General features: G+C 51.2%; 2 protein-coding genes across 2 annotated transcripts; both read left to right on the top strand.

Annotated features, from left to right (window-relative positions):
• Window positions 1–747: 747 nt before the first annotated feature.
• Window positions 748–3184, top strand: IUM83_17299 (Transcriptional repressor EZH1; the record flags this gene model as incomplete). The annotated part of the gene is made up of 4 exons (XM_067942241.1): window positions 748–2248; window positions 2321–2587; window positions 2665–3098; window positions 3164–3184. 4 exons carry the CDS (start codon window positions 748–750, stop codon window positions 3182–3184), a joined length of 2223 nt encoding a protein of 740 aa, XP_067782398.1.
• Window positions 3185–4265: 1081 nt separating this feature from the next.
• On the top strand, window positions 4266–5254 carry IUM83_17298 (polycomb-like protein; the record flags this gene model as incomplete). The annotated part of the gene is made up of 2 exons (XM_067942240.1): window positions 4266–4516; window positions 4591–5254. The coding sequence occupies 2 exons, from the start codon at window positions 4266–4268 to the stop codon at window positions 5252–5254; spliced, it is 915 nt and encodes a 304-aa protein (XP_067782399.1).
• Between the last annotated feature and the right edge of the window lie 16143 nt (window positions 5255–21397).

Raw genomic sequence — 21397 nt, 5'->3', positions numbered from 1 at the left:
CCGATTGCAACGGTTGCGTTTGGAAGCGTAAGCTGGAAAGGGTAGAACACCACACTGGATGTCGTGCTCACCATACCCCCTAAGTGCGCCAGCGACGGCATCGCTGCAATTTTACATGCAACGAAAACAATTCATGGACTAGGTGACTGGGTGGTGCGCAGATCAAATCGGGGCGTAGATGGAAATAAGTGGTTGTCGATCATAAATATATTGCTTCTCAGGCATGAAACATGACCAGCCACGAACCACCCCTCTCGCGCCCGCCATCTTTTGCGTGCGGTCCGCAGTCGAAGTTTACAAGTGCCGTGTCCAAATGTACTACCCAGAAACTTAACTCACTACCCGCACAATTGTATATCGGCGGAAGTATGCAAAACAGTTTCTCCTGGATTCAGGAGAATCTATGTCCCGTTTCTTGTGTCTGTCTGTTTCATCGTCTCGAGTTTCTTGGGGATCGCACTTTCGAGCGTACACCTCAAAAAGAGGATCGTATCGCAACATTTCGGGTTATGTGCCTCAAACAATTTCCCGCGCCTCAATTAGCCCACTTGTCATCTTCGGCGAAACCAACGAACGGCCGGGAGGAGAGAGCCCAAGGTAAGCGCATCGCCCGCGCGTGGCATGGCGTACAGCTGGCGACCCGCCCCCGCCGCGATCTCTGCAGCCTCGCTCGCGTCCTGCGGTGCTTCTCTCGCCGTAACTGTCGCTAAATTCGCCCTGGTTCTAACGTAATATTCCCCGCAGCTAATGCCGAGTCCGCCGAGCTCCGTGATCGTGCTGGACGACTCGAGCGACGAGGAGGCAACGACAGCGGCCAGCGGCCGACGCAGCGCCCCGCTGCTCGTCAGCTCGTCCGATGAGTCGGACACGGGCCGCCCCAGCGAGCCGAAGAGGCCGCGTGTGGCGTCTCCCAAGTTCTCGTTCACTGCGGCGGCTCCCACCGCCCGCAAGGGCCTGAGCTACGCGTCGGGGAGCGAGGAGGGGCCTTCTGACAGCCAGGGGGGTGAGAGTGACGGTAGCGAGTCATCTGCACCTCGTGGCAAGAAGAAGAAGACGACGACGAAGGCGGCGCAGAAGCAGAAGAAGAACTCGGCTGTCCAATCCAGCGCTACAGCAGACTCGGACGACTACACTCACAAGGAGCCAACACAGCTCAAGTTTGCCGCCAGCGACGGCCGCATGTACTCAGACGCCATGTCGTTCAGTGAGTTGCAAGCTCAGCAGCGGGAGTTCGAGAGACTGCAGGCGAAAGCGCATCGCGCAAGCAAGTCGGTGCCTCATAACACCGCACGTCGAACGACAACTGCGGGTACGAAGCGCAAGGCGAGTGATGCGGTGTCGGGACCGCACAGCCCTCCTCATTCGCGCAGCAAGAGCTCGGTAATGAAGAAAACGACGTCACCGTCGCCGTTCGACTTTGACTTCCCCGGCTCAGACGAAGAGTCTTCTTCGTCATCGTCATCTTCTCCAGCCCAAGAGGAAAACCGCTCGTCCTCACGTGCTAAACCCATGTCTCTTAAAGATGTTGTGGCTCAAGAACGCGAGCTTGCACGGCTGCGGCACGACAATGCTAAGAAAATCAGCCAAGCGACACCTCCCAAAAAGAAGTCAACATCAAAGCAGGTACAATCAAGGCCGGTAACATCAAAGGTGTCGGTATCGAAGTCATCGGCATCAAAACCATATTTTTCCTTTTTTGGAGGCCAAAAGAGTGAGAACCTCATCGACACGACCGAGTGGTCTTCGTCGGAGCCGAGTGGTGATGATGAGGTTGACATGGACGAGTACAAGCCCAAGTCATCGTCCCACCATGAGCCGTCGGTGGACAATTCATTTTCAGAATCCGATGATGAAAAAAGCAGCGACGATGAATATATGGCTACCGTGGCCACAAATCATGCGAAGTCCTCCGCACAGCGTGCCAGTGAGCAGCACGGCAAAAGTGCTAAGGTGACCAAAGGCAAAAAAAATAATGGATCGAAAGTTAGCTCCAAGTCGAAGGCCAAGGCACACAAGAGCAAAGCACGGCCCTCTTCTGCAAAACCCGGCACTCATGGTTCCATGCCTGCCCCAACTGGTGTTTTCTCGGACAAGTTAACACGCCCAAGAACTGCTAAGGACACGGTGATGCACAGCACCATTTGGCGAAATGTGTGTTTTGACTCGGCACCTCCTAACCTGCTTCCGCTCGGTTCAAATGTCACGCTACCGTTTTACTCAGAATTTGACCGGCCACTCCTGACCTACGGTACGTTGCGCATTGGCGTGTTTTCCGTACCCCTTGCTTACGTCTCTACTTATATGCGCGATTACTATACAGACGTTGATGGTGATTTGAGGAGTAAATGCAAACTGTTACCTCGGTTTGGCAGTTCCGCATCAGCGCTGGTATCCGAAGAACCAGAACAAGTTATAACCCAAGAAGACATGGACGCCAGTGTGACAGAAGTTATTCAGCGGGAATTACCCAGAATTCGAGCATGCCACCAACGCAAAACTACCGCGATTCTTGCAGAAGCGCGTGCAAAGGTTCGGACGTACTTGACGGCGCAAGAGAAGCTTCGGAACCTGGCTCAGCACTCCCGACGTACGTTGTGCATGCCCTTAAGCTCAGCTGACAAGTTCCCTCATTAAACTGACCTTGTGTTTTTACGGTATTCTTAGTGAAAAGCCAGCGTCTGGGTGACGTGGATAGCTTGGATCGATTCTTACTGAATCAAATGAAGCAGGAAAAGCTCACCCAAACGTTGTCGGTGGGATACGCTAACGTATGGGGAGAAACTGTATCTGTCGAAGAAAAACTCTTCCCTCAAGATATTAACCAGCTTCCTAACATTCGGCCGCTGAGCAGATGCACTGCCTACATCGGAGTGAAAGCAAACGTTCGCGTGGAGGATGATCCTATTTTGCGCTACATGCCGTATTTCGGAGACAATGATGACGGCGCGGATATTGACGTGGCTTGGTATGATGCCATCTCGCCCAAGGATTCATCAAACCTTTCGAGCGGCCTAGATGGCGAGGTGAATGAATACTTGTTGCGCCTTGTTGTCCGCGAATGTGGCACCTCCGAGAAAGTGTTTAATGCGCTGAAAAAGGTGCCAGGCTTTGGTCAAGCTTACTCGGACTATAGCGATATCAAGAAGTTGGATGATTCTACTAGGCTTGCAGCTCGGCGTATTAAAGAGGCAAAAGAGTTGATTGTAACCAAGCCTGCAAGTTTTCCGCTGGCAAAGGTGGCAGCTTTGGAACCATCGCTAAGTGAAATCAAGGATTCTCAAAAGACTTTGGAGGAAAGGTTTTCTCCGCCACCAACGTATTTCGACTCAAATTTGTCAAGAAGTCATGCTAACCGGGGATATGGTCTGGGTTTGCGATCCACCAACGATTACACGGAGTTGCTTGTGACGTATCGTGACATGTTCTGCCGAATGTGTTACGATTATCATTGTCTTGAGCATGGTATTGAGCATCCGCTCCCTTCTCATCGAGTTGACCCGTTCAACCCACCACTGCATCTGTCAGCTGTAGCACTTGCAGCCCACGCAAAAAAGGAGGAAGAAGACAACAGGGAACCAGCGGATCGGACACCTGAAAGCGTCGCCTCGACAACCAGCCCTCCGACGGACATGCCAGACAGCGGCAATTGTACTGGTGATGAGAACTCCAGAAACCAGGATGCCAACAACCATAGTGGGGACGTGCAAACGGATGAAGATGTGACTATGGAGCATGGGTCCAGTGAGGCGTACTACGAGACCGCTACAGATGAGGAAATAGCAACTACCGGAGAACAGCATGAAATTCGTCGATCTTCACGTGCATTGACGAGAATCAGCACATTAGCGAGCCGAAGCTTGAAAACGCAAATTACGCGTCCCTCAAGAAGAAAGCAATCGCGTCCTCAACGTGTGCAAGTGTACCCCCAGGTGGTAGACGAGTCGGAGTACCTTGACGATTCACACTATGCCCGAGTGACGTCTATGGTAAAGAAATCGCTTAAGGCCGACGAGACGTGTTCAAATGAATGCTGGAAGGCCGTAAGTGTAAAGAGCATCGCAGAAACGGAAAGCACCTCCGATGAGTTCAAGAAGTGCCCAACAACGTCCTTGAGTGATACAGAGCTTGTGATACTTCGGAAGCTGCGGGCTATCATCGGCGAGAACCCATGCATCATTTCTTCAATGGTCAACTCAACAAAGTGCAAGGAGGTTGGTGCATTTTTGGAATCGGAGAGGCAAAACAAGCCAAACCGCACGAGCTCAATGGACGATATGCCACTTTCACCCGATGCGCGCTCCAACAACGGTCGGAAGCGAGCTCGAACTTCTCGCAGCAGCAATAACCGCATTCTTCTCAACAGAACCAGAAACAACCGCTTGAAGGATAAGGGGGCAAACCACGAATACGAACCGTGCAATCACGAAGGGACATGCGATACGACAGGATGCTCTTGTATGGCACGCGATCACACGTGCGACAAGGCGTGTTCGTGCTCTCGCGACTGCCCCAACAGGTTCGTTTTCACAATTTTTTGCGACCAATTTGTAGGAGAGTTGTTACTAACTAGCTGGTGTGCCATGTTAAAAGGTTCCCAGGGTGCAGGTGCAGTCTTGGAAATTGTAGAACCAAGGCGTGCCCATGTTTCGTCGCTGCGCGCGAGTGCAACCCTGATTTGTGTATTACTTGTGGTGCTAGTGAGGTAGCCGCACTGGTTTTTGACGAAGAACGCAGGACCACGCCCGCCCTGGAGTTAGGTATTTGTTGTAACGTGAATATCTTGCGTGGTATGCACAAGAAAATTGGCGTCGCATACTCTACGACTCACGGCTGGGGGGCCTTTGCATTGGAACCGATCAAGCGGGGTGAGTTTATCTACGAGTACCACGGGGCGCTCCTCTCCCAGGACGAAGCTGAACGTCGCGGCAGCATTTACGACAAAATGACAATCAGCTTTTTGTTCGATGTTGATGACGACTCAGTGGTCGACGCAATTCGCAAAGGAAACAAAAGCAAGTTTGCGAACCACTCTGCTGTGGCCAAGAAATGCAAGGGCAAGGTTCTGACTGTGGGTGGCGAGCATCGCATTTCAATTTGGGCTCAGCAAGATATTGCGAAGGGCGAGGAGTTGTTTTTCGACTACGGCTACCACGGTGAAACAGCACCAGACTGGAGTCAGCTTCGCATTAAGGGATCTGCGCGCCACGGGCCCAAGAAAAAGACGGAAGTGGAGGACAAGAAGAGCCAGAATTAAGGAGACGGTGTCATTAAGATTTCTTGGTTTCAATGCATGTGCGAAGACTAGTTCGACGTTTGGAGTTGAGGAGTAGTGCAAGAGACAAGCAACCCGGCGAATCTGACAATAATCGCAAGCTGTGAAAGAATTGACAAGAAGCGTGGCGAAGGTTGTTGTAGCCTACAGTTCACGAAATGCATCTAAAGAGTATGACACGAAGATTCGCTAGGATGGATATATATACATACATATACGTATGATGCATGGAAGATTGAGGTTTGGCAATGCTTGCATGGGTTGCACTTGATTCGACAGCCTGTGCTTGTTCTCAGATATTCGTACGCAACAGACAAATTGTACTAGACTATTACGCCATGCGAAACTCAATTCAAAATTGCCTACGAAGAATGAAAATGGACAGCAGTGGTGAGTGATATCATGAGGACAGTTTTACTGTTACACGTGCCCTTGAGCGCTGTACAGTGGTGGTCGCCAGTCGGCACGGCAAAAACTACCCGTAGTAAGCAAAGACGTCTAAAGCTACTGAGAAACCATAAGCGGTGATACGAAGAACGATCAAACGTTGCTGTCGATCCGACGAGAAAATGCAGCAACTGCTTTTCCAGCTCGCGTCGCGTACCCCCATCGTATGTTGCTTATATTTCGTCCGTGATACCGCACTGAGGACAAAGCCTACTAAGATAATATCACCCGCCACGCATGTGCCCATGGAATCAATCGTTTGCTACTACACCTGATTCAGATGACTACGCAATATCCGACGCAGGCAAGCGCGTGAAGCAAACCTTACATCTATCTATCCATTACATATTGAGTAAACAACCGTGCAGTGCAGACTTCCCTTCTAAAGGTAGGACATGAATATATACGCTGGCAGATATCAGCTGATTGGGATGTTAGTGTTGCAGTTGATGAATCTCACGATCAAGTGTTCCACCGAGGGTTTGAGTCCCACTCGGAGCGATTTCCTATTCAAACGCATCGACGTTTACTTCCGACCTCCACTATCTCGAACACAATATCCCCTAGAAACCCCGAACTATCGCTCACAATGAAGCTGAAAGAATTCAGCTCAGATCAAGTCTGGAACAGCTGAGTCTGGTGGTCACTTGCACTGCAACAGAAAGTTGGGTCTTTGTAGGGTGTGTTTGGGTGGACTCAATCAGCCGCACGGCTGAGATGCAGCGGGTTATTTGATCGGAGGAACGCTGGTGCGTGTGAGTGCTTGCTACCAAACTGGTGTTGCAGCAGGATCTTACAGAGCAGCCAACCCAGTTAGTTCACGGATGTTTTGTTGCCCAAGACTTTCCTCTAGAGTTCAGTCACAGCAACTCAAATATAGCTTGATCGCTTCTGGTGGTCATTTCGCGATTTGCATCTTGGTACACAAGTACTGTATTCGCTACCTGTTTGTAATACTCGTACGCTAATCTCCTAAGTGTCCGAGAGCCAGCTCTACGAAGTATTGAGCCTAATCAACCGAGACTGGCCAAGCATGGCCAATGCCACCTCCTATCCCCAGTTCGACAGACAGGAGCCACTCAAGGGCGATGAAGACGGCGGCTTCAACCTCGGCAAGGCCGTGCTGCAATCGTACCTGGCGCAGCGTGTAGTGGGCCTACTTTGGATCACTACTACGGCTTACACGTGCGCAAGCGTGAATGAGGAAGCAAAAGGTTAGCTTAACTTGAATTAATTATACTCGTCTCCACGAGTATCGTTTACATAAGTAAAGACTCCAAGTACCGACTTCCATTGTTTGTTACTGACGCCTGCTTATGACTGACAACACTCTGATCCAATCAAATCGCAGCATTTTACTCCTCTATTTGCTACTGACAGCATCACCACATTGCGTGCTCGTCATCAGAATCGGATTGGGGCCATGCCACGCAGACGCGCAGCAAGCTCGGCTGGTGTGAAACTGAGAGTGCTATCGGCGTGAGAAGAAGCCCGACGCCGCGGAAGTGGTACCGCCCTCCCCATGGGCACTGAGAAAGGAGCTAGTGGTTTGGATCAATGACTTGAGAGATAGTTGTTTAGATCTGTTCTCTGCGAGTTATTGACTTGCTTCAAGACGCTGAACTCACTCTCAACTCCAACCAGGTCGTCTAGTCCGTCTAAGAACGCGTCAACAGAAAAATTCAGCTGGTGGCTGCCGTACCAATTTATCAACATATTCTCGCTCACAAACCTGCTGAATCCGAACAGTGAATCCCTGTCGACAGCCTAGCATGGTGGCTGTGCCATCGCTTGTGATCCAATAGACTTGCACAATAGCGACTTACCCCCAATGCTTTTCATCGTATCCAGTACTAGGTTAGCGTAATTCGACGCAGTATGGGTTTCCTCTTTCCTAACAAGAAGATCATGTGGGGTAGTTGTATGCATTTGATGTAGCTGCTTCGATGACATTGTCAACGAGCATGTGCGTCGCACAAGTACGGCATTATAATGTATTGATTTTCCTTTAAAACATCTGTTATCATCTATTACAGGGGCAACCAACGGCTCGTTAGCAAAACCCCGTTGACACGTACTTTACTGATTGGTAGAAGAAGCTGTTTTCTACCATTATGATCCTTGGGTGTGTGTGGACCATGGCCTACTTCAAATGTTGCAATCGCTGTACCGCACACCAAAGTGAGGAAGTATCTTGCCTTCTAACAGACGTGATGTCTGCTAGAACCACAAGTGACTGTAGCCACTTGTTCGATTGAATGACTGTACAGGTAGTACTACCACTTCCGACACCAGCTGTTGTGTATTTTTCATATACATGAAAAATTATTGCAGGATTTAGCCACTACAGACTAATTGACGCCACTTTGAGCATCAGATCGACAATCTCGCCGTCGGCATCGCCCTCTTCAACGCCCTCGTCCTCGCCGTCTTCGTCCGGCTCGTCGTTTCCACGAAGGGGAGTCGCAAGACCAGTCTTTTGCCAACAGTGCGCCACCGTCTTGGCCTCCTTAGACGACCACAACAGCGAGCTCCATTGCATCGCCTGAAGCTGGTCTATTTTGTATGCAGACTGCCCATTAACATTTGCATCAGCCTCAAACCTTTCGATCCCGTGGTCAATCTGTAACGACCTAAAGCGTGCCTTGAAGGACGCAATAACACCGGCGTCCAGAGGCTGCAGATAGGTGGTAGTATTGGCCGGCAGCTTCTGAACTTTGATGTTCGTCAGCACCATGTCGCCGAGAGCCCCCTCGCTTCTACGCTACCCGCCCACTCCTCTAAATTCTTTTCTAAAGCAGGCGCCTTTACCTTTAGCGGCTTACGCCGTTTGCCCTCACCGTACTCTGGTTTCTTGATAGTGCTTGCGTTCTTTAGTATGTCAGATACTGTGTTGCGGGCTGGGGCTTTGCGCAAGCGGAATGCTCGCTTGGACCACCGCGCTAGCTCTGAATGGGTCATGCCAGGCTCCACTGCGCTCTTGTCAATCAGCTCGCGCTTGTTCTCGATCGTCAGCCAGCGTCCCATTGCTCCCTCGGAAGGGGGCCACAGCGCTCAGAAGCCAGTCTGCGGCGAGTGGTGGACGCGCGCTAAGCATCCCGGTTTAAGCTGATAACGTATTATTAAGGATATTTTTTCTAGTAGGTGTCGGAAGTGGGAGTACAAGCTGTACATGGATGTAGAAGAGCAAACGACGGGGACGTGTTACGACGAACACGCACGCGTCGGAGTTGGTGGCAGCATCCGACTGCGTGGATGATTTGATGCGGGCGCGGCAATACTTGTGCGAAATGAATATAAATCTTGGGGTGTCCACAATCCACTGTGACAATCAAAATACTATCCAAGTCGTTGCGACCCGCGGCAATAGCGATGAGGTCCAGCGCTTTGCAAAAGAAGCTCGGGTGATTGCAGAGTTTGATGACGATGTTGCTTTGATTGTGAACGATAACTCGACTGACGGACATCTTCACAAAAGCATTTGGACCGCATCATTTGAGTATCTTGTGGATAACCTCAGCATAGCGAACGCACCGACAGCACGGGAGAAGCACAGAAAGTTGGAAGAATCAACTGCAGACAACTAGTGTGTCTTCAACGTGAGGCTGGGCAGTGACGTGCTACTCATGTGGCAGGACGACTGGGAGCAGGTGTGGTGGTTCTGGATATATTGATTTCTCCGGGAGGGCACGGTGTCGTGTGTGGCTTGTGGAGGCAGTATCCAGCGGTCAAACCCTGACGCGGAGACCGGGAGGTACCGGGATCGATCCCCGCCGAGTGCGGGACTTTCCACGGAGGCCGGAGATAGGCAATATCTTGAACGAGCCGCCACTCCGTGGAGTGGTCTGCCCTGCCAACCCGCACCCTGGTGTAGGATAGTTGGGTGGGCTGGAGGCCCCAAGTGCCAAAAAAAATGCCCCATAGTGTAATGAGGGGTATCAGAACCCGGTCCCGAAATGGGTCGGATAGCACAGGCATCCCCACCAGAGCAAGCCTCAAGCCTGGTGTGTGGGTTCTGGTGGCTTAAATCTCTTGTGGGGGCAGTATTCCGGAAACTGTCGTGGTGGTGGTTCCAGACGCGACAGCATCTCGTACATCACGATGGCACGCGGGCTACAGGGCTGGCTTTTGGAGTGCTCCAGTGGTGATGGTCATTGAGGTGGTCTCAGCGAATCCGCTACGGTAACATGGTGGAAAGAAAAAAGGTCTAGCACGAGTAATAATACAGATATTCGTTTGTCATTGCCATTTTTTCACGGAGGTAACCTGGGTTTGGTTTGAACATATGTTTTTGCTTAGACGAATTTCAAACAGATGACGGTATCGGGAGGCCTGACGCTGTACGGTATGAACTGAGAGTGCGAGGATCCAGCTCATATCGAGCCTGGAACAGCACGGTGGAGCTGAGTCTGGTGGTCACTTGCACTGCAACAGAAAGTTAGGTCTTTGTAGGGTGTGTTTGGGTGGACTCAATCAGCCGCACGGCTGAGATGCAGCGGGTTATCTGGTCGGAGGAACGCTGGTGCGTGTGAGTGCTTGCTACCAAACTGGTGGTTGTAGCAGGATCTTACAGAGCAGCCAACCCAGTTAGTTCACGGATGTTTTGTTGCCCAAGACTTTCCTCTAGAGTTCAGTCACAGCAACTCAAATATAGCTTGATCGCTTCTGGTGGTCATTTCGCGATTTGCATCTTGGTACACAAGTACTGTATTCGCTACCTGTTTGTAATACTCGTACGCTAATCTCCTAAGTGTCCGAGAGCTATCTTTGAAGCTCTTAAAGTGCCCAATAATCTCTGTAACCGCTTCCCGTCACCACGACCTCAGGAAGGGAAATTAATCCCTACGGATAACATATGTGGACGCCGTAGTGCTAGCGTCCAGCAGGCGGCGGCATTAGTGCTTAAATATGCACCACTAAGGCAAGCACCTGGGGGACTTCATCTACGTTTTTCTTACATATCTTACTAGCTCGGAGCGTTGTAAAGCATGAAATTGCGACGTATAAGCAAGCTAGCAGGACTACACCTACGCGTATGCTACCACACAACACGTCCATAGTTTAGATATTGCGAGTGATCTGTACGGTCAATGGATGAAGTTGGTACAGCCCCGGGAAGCAGAAACGATCGACCGCGGACGGTTCCTTCGTAGGATATCAGTACGGATATTATCGCCGTTACTAACGTGGACCTTGTACAGTAAATTAGTACCACCACAAAGTCAATAACGAGTCGTTATTAACGACATAACCAACTTGTTCATTGCACATACAATGTTTTTCGATGATAGTTATTGTCGTTGTGATCTTACGCCTACCTTCCACTCAATTTAAAAAAAAAATCGTTTCCTGTCAGCTTTGTCACATTAATTCAGTGGTCTTCCAGCATGCCACTGAAATTGTGGGCTCCTCTTTGGCCAAGAACATGAGCCTTAAACAAAAATCGGTAGTTAAACCGCAGTCAATGATCAAAACCGTCATCGTTTAGACCCGTGATTATAAGCGGGCACACTCGGTAATGATCCGTGTTGTAGAACTCCAAATTGGATCCAACGGAGCGCGGTCTGGCCGGAACGCGATAAACTATTCAGATATCTGGTGTATTGAATGTTTACAAACATCACCGGGTACACATTCATGGAAAATAATCAGAAACGTTTTGATTTAGCTTACGATAAACTCAGGACGTGGGGGTGATTCGAAATTGCTAAGCTTTCCTCTGATCAGAACAACCTACTGAATAGGGATATTGTTGAATAGGTTCTTGAAACCTTCACGTTCCCCGCGAAGTTTCTTTACTCACTACGCTCGATAAATCCTTCGTCTGGACGGGCTGTCTATCTGCCGAAATGTCACTACTAACGTTGAGCCAAAATATCCTATGAACCCGTGAGCAACAGAGTGAGGATGGATGAGATGGGTGAATTGAGGGACGCATGGCATCCCTCATGACGAAGTACACTTCAGCACGGGAAAATGCGTCTGAAGTTCATTCGTGTCAACGTAAAACAGTGTTACGAAACACCGTGCCATTCTCGTAGACATGCTTGCTGAGAAGTGGTCCCTTCGCAACTTAGTCCGTCTTGCGTCGGTCTCAAGATGGGACTCGGATCATCTCTTGGTCGCCGACCTGATAGAAGTGCTGAATGTGTGTGAGATTCTCACGGTCGTCCTCCTTCACGATCGCAGCAAACCTTTGCTTGGAAAGAAAGCTCCAATTAAAAAATGGAGTCCCCGAGTGATGAAGTCTTCACCAAAAGCAATTGCGCCGGACAAGCGCGCAGCAATGAATGGTAACTCGCATGAATGGTGTATGTCGCGTAGTCGAGTACCTCGAGTTGACCTTTGAGATTTGGCCGAGCCCGAATAATGTTGAGTATCTACAGCTGATCACGTTCATAAATAGCGTCAACTTACAAAGTTTTGGTCGAAATTGGTTTCGATTTGATCGCCATCGATCGGAGAATAACTTGGAACTTCTTTGATCGTGAATGACGAGGTTCGTCCGAGGGTAACGACACGACCAGCAACGCTCGAAACGTAGAGCAGTTGTACTTGATGTGCGTCCGCGCTGCATGATCTCCTCAAGCCAGCGAAATTGGTGCCCAATTGCTGTGAACCAAAAGTAATCTCTGTTGCAACATCAAATTCGTGCAAGCATTACTCCGGCGATATGTGGCCCGCGAGAGCGACAGACGCACACACGCGGGGAAATCATCTACTGCACATGCTCATTTCAATTCAGCTGAGAGGACAGGCAACGAGTGCGACCTTGACCTCCAGCCAGCTACCACAGCTTCACAGCACCACAGAGGAGACCAAGGGGATAGCCCTACATGTAGTCCGAGCTTCGAGCTCTAGTTCTTTCTCATTCTCACTTTTACCTGCTAACCAACAAACAACTTGAGTCTCCTACACCGCCGCGCTCTTCAGTCGACTTCCTAGCCTTCCATCAGGTTATGAGCCCAAGACACAACTCGCACTAAAGAGTGAACAAGTCCTACGACCCGGCTGTATTGTAGACTCCCCCCCTGAAACCGAATACCTGCGTTTCCGGATACCGGGATACCTGATACCCTGATTCCTGCGACGTGTGAGAATCCGCGACGTGTGACAACTTCAACCTGTTGCAGTCGTACAAGCGTCCAGGTTACCCATCTGGAGATATGAATCCGGACGAAGAAATGAAGCGCCCCATCCAGCGGAACCTTCAGCAATAGCTAGAGGCGGCTGCTTTTGAAACCCCGGTGAAACCGGAACCCCCACATGACCAAGGGAGCGCTGAGGTCGCGTACCTGCGAGCAGAAGTCGCCGAACTGCGCCAGCAAGCCGCTGCAGCAACTCGTGTGGCCGCAGACCTCGAGAAACTGAGGACAGACTTTGCTCAGATGATGAGCCGACAGGCTGCTGCGCAGCCGAAGCTCCAGGCAGAGCTAGCTGAGCTCAGGGCCCATGCTAAGGCCACGCCCGAGCTGTATGCCGAGATCTCCCAGCTCAAATCCAGGCTGGAAGCATTCAGAACCGGTGCGACCGCAGCGCCACCTGGCCAGCAGGCACCTACACGCACAACACCCAAAATCAAGGACGTGCTGTGCCGCAAATTTCGTGGAAACGAGGTGTACCCTGGCCTCGGTTCCGGGTTCGAGGATTTCATCCTTGAATACGAACAAGCGATCTCTACTGAGTCGCTCCTCAACCACTCGACTTGGACCTCACAGATCAAGGCGTCTGTGCTGGTAAACTTTCTGATGGACAAAGCCGCGCGCTTTTTCCACTCAAACGTGACGCAGTGGCGCGTAGAAAAGTCGGACTTCAACTACATCGACTTCAAGGCTAAGCTCTGTGCTGAGTTTGGGTGTAAGTTGAACCAAGTGCAACTGTATACCCAAACTAAGTTGAACCAAGTGCAACTCTACACCCAAACTCAGCACAGAGCTTAGCCTTGAAGTCGATGTAGTTGAAGTCCGACTTTTCTACGCGCCACTGCGTCACGTTTGAGTGGAAAAAGCGCGCGGCTTTGTCCATCAGAAAGTTTACCAGCACAGACGCCTTGATCTGTGAGGTCCAAGTCGAGTGGTTGAGGAGCGACTCAGTAGAGATCGCTTGTTCGTATTCAAGGATGAAATCCTCGAACCCGGAACCGAGGCCAGGGTACACCTCGTTTCCACCAAATTTGCCGCACAGCACGTCCTTGATTTTGGGTGCTATTCGGTGTGGAGCCTGCGAAATTGGCTATCAAGGTCGCGAACTCTGAAACAATTGTGTCTTCCCTCAAGGGGAGCTGTCTTCTCCAGACTATGGTCGGCTCGATTAAACGCAGCATCCTACTTACGAGTGTATACTACTGTGAGCAAGTCGGACGAAACCTACTATCGCTGTCGCAGCTCCGATCCCGAGGACTCCGGTTCATGTTTGCGGAGTCGTGTACATTCCTCTCGCCGGATGGGACCGTCGTCGGTGAAGCCATCGAGCGAGGAGGTCTCTGGGTCGTTAATGCAACTACGATGGGCGCTCCCGGCTCTGACGCGCAGGCTCTCTTTGCCAATGTGAAGAAGAACTCGCTGCAGCAGTGGCACGAGAGGCTCGACCACGTGAACTTCCAGGACCTGTTGCGGATGGTGAACAACAATCTGGCCAATGGCGTCGAGCTCGCAAACAAGAAGATCACGTTTTGCATGGCCTGCGCGGAAGGGAAACACTCTCGAAACGCGCAGCCCACCCAGGACACCTCAGACTCGGCTCCTACGGATGAACCTGGCACGGTGATATGCATGGACCTGAAGGTGGACTTGAAGCCCGACCGCAACGGTAATCGTCACGTACTAACCATCGTGGATCATGCGTCTAACTACAACCAAGTCTTCCTGCTGCACACAAAGGACGAAACATTCGACAAATTTTTAATCTTTGCAAATGAGTTCCAGCGGCAGTACGACCTCAAGATCAAGGTCCTACGTACCGATGGCGGGGGAGAGTTCCTGAACACGCCGTTTCAGGAATATGCCGCTCGGAATGGGATCCGGCTGCAGAACACGCACCCGGACACGTCCGCATCGAATGGGAAAGCTGAGCGCTTCCACAGGACTTTGATGAACTCCACACGTGCCATGCTCTGGGCGTCGTCGCTGCCTCAGCGGTACTGGGGAGATGCTGTACTCTACGCCGCCTACATCTGCAACAGGGTCCCAACCAGAGCAAACGCCGACTACAAGTCTCCAATCGATGTGCTGACAGGGAAACACCCCCGTGTCTCTCACATTCTCAAGTTTGGGTCTAAGTGCACCGTATTCGTGCCCCGCAAGACCGGCCGCAGCCTGCAGAAACGTGCTGAAAAGGCTATTGTGCTCGGCATCTCGACCACCCAAAAAGGCTACAGGCTCCTGCTCCCAAGAACCAAACGGTTCATCACCAGCCCTGACGTCCAAAACATTGACAAGCTGGACATACAGGACCCTCTTACAGCAGAGGTACTCCGTGAGCTTCATGACGAGCACTCCGACGCAAGCGCCACCAACACTGACACTCCAGTCCGAGCTACAGAGCAAGAAGGCACGCTAGAATGCAACGACCAGAATGAAGAAGATGATGAAGCCGGAGTTCCTGACGATTTTGGACGGCCAATCCCCGCTGGAGTCCTCCGACGCGTCTTTGGAAGACGCGAGTACAGTGAACCCACTGACTTTGAGCTGCCACAGTCATTTATTGACGCTTTTGCGGGACCTGCGTACGCCATGATGACCATCAAGGCAGCGGACCATGAAAAGAACCCAGTCGGTGGCAGAAGCAAAGCGGAGCAAGCACTGGGCCGAGTGGAAAGCTGCCATGGACAAGGAGCTTGCTGAGCTGGTCGAAGCACCCGACGGAGCCAACATTGTCACGTCCAAATGGGTTTACAAGATGAAATTCAGCAGCAACGGCGAGCTGGAGCGGTTCAAAGCCGCGGATTCACCCAGAGGTACGGCATCGACTTCGAGTCCAACTTCTCGCCGGTTTTAAAGATTTCCAGCTTACGGTTCATTGTGATGCTAGCTGCGATCTGGAAAGTCAAGCTCCGCCAAGGTGATGTCCCGAGTGCGTACTTAAAGTCAGACCTGGACAAGCCGATCTACCTCAAGCCACCTACTGGAACAACTGATACCAACGACCATCGCGTGTGGCTACTCCTAAAAGGACTCTACGGCTTGAAGCAGAGCGGCAAGCTGTGGAACGACCTTATCGACTCGTTCTTACAAGCACAGGGCTTCCAGAAATCCCGCATGGACCCGTGCCTTTACTTCCTCCGGCAACACGGCGCACTCTGTGTTTTGGGGCTCTACGTGGATGACATCCTTATTGTGAGTCAATACCCAACGCTATCTGATCAAGTGATGACTAAACTCACCGAGCGATTTGATATCAAGGACCTCGGCGACGCTCAAAAGTGCCTCGGGATCTGGATTGGTTACACTACGGATGGGATCACTATTCACCAGCAGCAGACTGCGCTGGATCTGCTCGCTAAAATGGGTATGGACCAGTGCAAAGCGGCCTCAACTCCTATGGAAGTCAACCATCGCTTCTTCGAGGAGAATGGGGACCCGTTCCACGACACCACACTTTACCGTGAAGCGATTGGCAGTCTGCTATGGATATCAAATTGCACGCGTCCCGGCATCGCTACCGCGACCAACTGCCTCTCTCGCTTTATTTCGTGCCCAACACTGGTGCACTGGAACGGGGTAAAGAGGATTCTCCGGTATCTGAAAGGTACGGCCGACATCGGGCTGTTTTACAAGTTTGGGAATGGCATCGCAACAAAACTACAGCCGATCATCTATTCTGACGCGAACTGGGCCGGTAATTCGTCGAGCGCAAAGTCAACGAGCGGCTCAGTGCTCCAGATCAATGGCATGACCATATCGTGGTCGTCGCGGAAGCAAACTACCGTGGCCTTGTCAACTATGGAGGCTGAATACGTCGCTGCGTGCTCTGCTGTCCAGGACTGCATCGGAACCCACCAACTTCTCCAAGAGCTCGGGTTAATGCAGCTAACTGATGCAATTCTACTTCGCGTGGATAACCAGTCAGCTATAAAATCGATGGAGAACGCAGTCACCACTCAGCGCACCCACCACTTACAGATCAAGTATCACTTCATCCGGGACGCAATCGCCAACAAGAAAGTTCAAGTGGAATATTGCCCCACTCAGCAGCAGCTTGCCGATATTTTTACGAAAGTAACCGATCGCACCATTTTCGGACGAATGTGCAGCATGCTCCGCCTCACAAGTCATGCTTGAGGGGGAGTGTTGCAACATCAAATTCGTGCAAGCATTACTCCGGCGATATGTGGCCCGCGAGAGCGACAGACGCACACACGCGGGGAAATCATCTACTGCACATGCTCATTTCAATTCAGCTGAGAGGACAGGCAACGAGTGCGACCTTGACCTCCAGCCAGCTACCACAGCTTCACAGCACCACAGAGGAGACCAAGGGGATAGCCCTACATGTAGTCCGAGCTTCGAGCTCTAGTTCTTTCTCATTCTCACTTTTACCTGCTAACCAACAAACAACTTGAGTCTCCTACACCGCCGCGCTCTTCAGTCGACTTCCTAGCCTTCCATCAATCTCCTTGTTGTGGCCCAATGAGGTCGACGTGCACCACGTCGAGTGGGGCGGTCATCATTTGTCATAGGCGTCGGTGGAAGATGTCCGTAGTCTTGCTTCCGCCCCTTTGCGCCATGCAATTTTGCTCGTTTATATTGCATGCACGCCGCGACGTACTTCGTCAGCTCTATTCGCACTCCCGGCCACCAAAACGTAGCTGTCGATCGGAATTACTTCTCGGTGCCAGAATGCAAACGGTACGAATGGTAAAACTCGACGAGATCGCTGCTCAGAGAAGCAGGAACTATCAAACGCTTCTTGAAATGCAACATAATTGCTCCGAGGGCCGGACACAATGAGTCACGTTCGACCGCATTTTGGTTCAGCCGAGCGATAACGCATTTGATTGTCGTGACTGCTAGTTGATGTTTTTTAACACGGCTCCGTCAATAGGAAATTTTTCTCTTCGACTGCGAATAGTCCGGTCTCCGTTGCTAGTTTCTCGCACTCATATCGGGGCCACAAAAATGCATCTGCACTAATATTCCGCACTCCTGGAGTGTATTGCACGGAGAGACGGCGTTCTTCGAGCAATAATATCCAACGGTTTGCCCGAAGCGAGGACTTCTGAGGGTACAGCAGCGCTTGTGGCCCATGCGAATGGTCACCGCGAACCCAAGAAGCACTGTCCGGTATTCCTCGATAATCTCAACGATTGAGATCAACTCCCATTCACTTGTGCTGCGTGTCCATCATAGAGCACGAAAAACATGCATGACTTGAACAATCACACCTCCTATTTACCGATCCCTAACGTCAGCAAAAACGTGAAAGATGCGGCTGCAGCCTGGAACAGTCAACCAGACGAGCAAGTGCACTTTAATGTCTCAAAAGGCTTCTGCTGCTTCCGGAGACCAGACAAGTGACGCGTTCCTTGATGTTGGTCAGTTGGATTGCGTCGTGGGTGCTGTGATTTATTTGGCACCGTATACCTGTAGTAAGAGATCACGCCGGAAAATCTGCGAAGCTCGGGTGATACTAAAGAGGTCCATTTCCAAAGAAGGCCACTACATGAAAAGGGCCAATTTTGATAAATGGCAGGCTACCCACATAATCAAGATCTGCTAAATTTCTCTATACAAGAGCTAGTAGATTCGGACAGCGCGTCCGTTGCAAAGCTGTGTGTCCGTTGACTTCTGAAAGATGGCGCCCAAGCCGCAGACTCCACTCCCCATTCACGGGTATCTTGTCGCCGACTTAGGTCTCGGCAGAGACGTCCTGTGTGCGCTTCAAGACGAGGCCAAGAAGCGCAAGTACATGTCTGTCATCGAGGAAGTAGGGGGCGCTCACGACGGCCAGTTTCGCGAGCAGTCTCGCGCCCAAAGGGCCTCTGGGGCAATAGGGGAGTTGCGAATTGCAATTCTTGCTATCATTGCGTGCCTCGATCTGGCTTGGATCCCCTCTGTGTTTTCTTTCATGCGTTCACTACCTAATGGAAGGAGCAAGAGCCACACCAAGATTACCCCTATGGAGTTGTGCGGCGGCTAACGAGAAGGACCCCAACAGAATCCCCGCCAGTATGATTTTCGCGTTGGAAGCTACTACGCATCTCCGTGTCTACGATGGGTGTTTTGGTGTTCGAGATGATGCTAAGGCTCGAGTGGTGGAGATTCCGATTGGCTCCTGCATTTTGTTTTGGGGTGATTCGATCCACAACGGCATGGAATACAAGGACGTGAACCATCTGATTCTCTGCGATCTCTCCTACAGAGGTCTCAAATGGAAGCCCGACATTGTAACCAATACGCTGTCTCAACACGGTCTCTGTCAGTATTGTGGGGTGAAGATTGAGGAATCGAATGCAATTCGAATCCATCGCCGCTACTGCGAGAAAAAAACCTGCAGCCGCGGGGAATCTGGTAAAGCGTCGTCGAACGGATAAAAAGGAGGGCGAGTGGACTTGCAACATGTGTGGAAAGCTTTATTTTAAAAGCGGATCCTACCGAGGCGTGTTTCGTGGTCACAAGAAAAAACTTAAGACCAACTAGATAGCCAGTCGCAGTAACTAGTTAAAAAGTTTTGGGATGGTTTTCATTATCTTTTGTATGTAAGTAAGTACTTCTTGTTGCGAGAATCTGCAATTTACTGAATAGCTTCCCTTATTAGCCTGTGGCTGAATGTCGTTTGGGGTCAGCGTAAATCTCTAGTAGTCCGCCGACTCATGCCGGATGTGTCATTTCGAGACGTTTAAAGCTACACCGTACTGTCGGAGGCAGTTGAACACGATGCGTAAATGCTCCAGGTGGCCACGCTCGTTCTTGGAAAGACCAGAATGTCGTCGACGATCACAAAGGGTAAGTCTCCAAGAATCCTCTCTATACACGACTGGCACTCGTCTGACGCCGTTGATATCCCGTACCTGCCGATGGGCAGACAAAAAGCAATATATACACGACTCTGCTGGGCTAATTGTCTTGTAAAGTAACCCATGTTGGCGTCAAACGTACTTAGCCACTTCGCTTTGTCCATACCGTCAAAATTCCAACGGGTCTGACCAGCGTCCAACCCGAACCGGTACTTTGTGTACCAAAACACTGGTACAGAGTGGGTTGCGACGGCTGGTGAGGCGACAAAGAAATCCCCCTTCAGACGACAACGGCGGCGAAGACGGCAGCCGTGACGGGCAACGACCCCGTGGCGGTGAAAGACAAGGAGGGCGGCGATAGCAAGGCAGCAGCGACGAGGGTGGAGGCCTCGGAGGCAGCGCGACAGCGGCTTGTCGTCCGCGGCCACATGGCGTCGCCAAGTGTCCTGGCCGGTGAAGCCCGACGTCTACTGTATCGTTAGTGCTTCCGTGTTAGCGGCACTCGCTCATAGGAGAAGGGTATTTGCGGGATACTGGCGCTCGTCATGGTGATGCCTACCATGCCGTGCCTACCGTGATGCAGCTGCTGGTCTTCAAGCCCGCAACGAGCGTTGATGTCCAACAAGGCAATTGCAAGGAGGTGCTGGCGACGCGTCGGGCAAGAGAATCTGGCTATAGCATGTAGCGCCACGACTTCGTGCGATACGATGAAGACGCAAAGATTATGCTGAAGATGGCGTAGGTTGCACTGATCCTAGCGTGGACGCGAGATGCTGGTAAATATTATGCTCAATTAACTGGCGAATTTCCTCTTCTAACTTCATGGTTGTGGCAGTGTTATTTGTAATATAGTAGCTATCAAGTGCAAGTCAATATACGAAGAGCTTCATTGCAGACTGTGGTGTTGTGATATACTTTATGCTGGTGTCCCTTGATGAGCGAAGTGCGTTATGCTATAAGGGTGCTTTAACTGTGTCTGTGGCAGTATGTTATGTTGTGTACTGTAGTTTCAGGTTAACCTCGCGCGGGCTTCAGTCGAATGAATGCTGGTAGAGCTGCAGGTGGCGTAGGATCGACTACATCGCCACGCTCAGCACGCTCGTGGAACTGTGCGATATGGCTGTCCAGCTTTCCAAGTTTCTGCATCTGCCGGAGCGCCTTCAGTGCTGTGCCTGCTGCGACCGCTGAGGAGCCGTGTGCCTTCAAGAAGGCAAGAGTGTTCTGCTGCGCTGTGTCCCCAAGCTCTAACACCTCGCTTTTGTAAGCAGGTGACGAAGTGTCAAGCTTGAAGCCCAAAGGTAAGAAAAGCATCAGGTACCCGGTAATATGTCGGTACTCGTACAATGCTGTCTTTTTAACAGATCGCGAAGCATACACGCGAGGTTCTGCCGTGAACCATTCAAACCAGATTGCAGACAGCGACTGAGCACCTTTCTTCTTCGAGCGTGGGGCCTTGGCTTCAAGAGCAGACTGTTGCTCGGTTACTGCGTCCGTCACCCCATCGCACGCCGTTTCAGATGATGCTGTACCATTGGTAAGGATATGTAGCTGCGCTTCTACTGCTAACATCCTCTCGTCGAGCCGTTTGTTTTGTAGAATCGAGACATCTATCTGCTCGGACTGGCGTTTGAGGAGGTCCATTAGCGCAGGCGAAGGCTTCTCTTCGTTGTCAGCCATGACAGGTACAGCAGCGGGAGGGGCTTGGAAGGCCCGGCTAATCGTAA

This window comes from Phytophthora cinnamomi (assembly GCF_018691715.1).
Source record: "Phytophthora cinnamomi strain GKB4 chromosome Unknown Contig107, whole genome shotgun sequence".
Classification (NCBI taxonomy): Eukaryota; Oomycota; class Peronosporomycetes; order Peronosporales; family Peronosporaceae; genus Phytophthora; species Phytophthora cinnamomi.
Note: the sequence above shows the minus strand (reverse complement) of the source record. Positions and strands in the feature narration are given on the sequence as shown.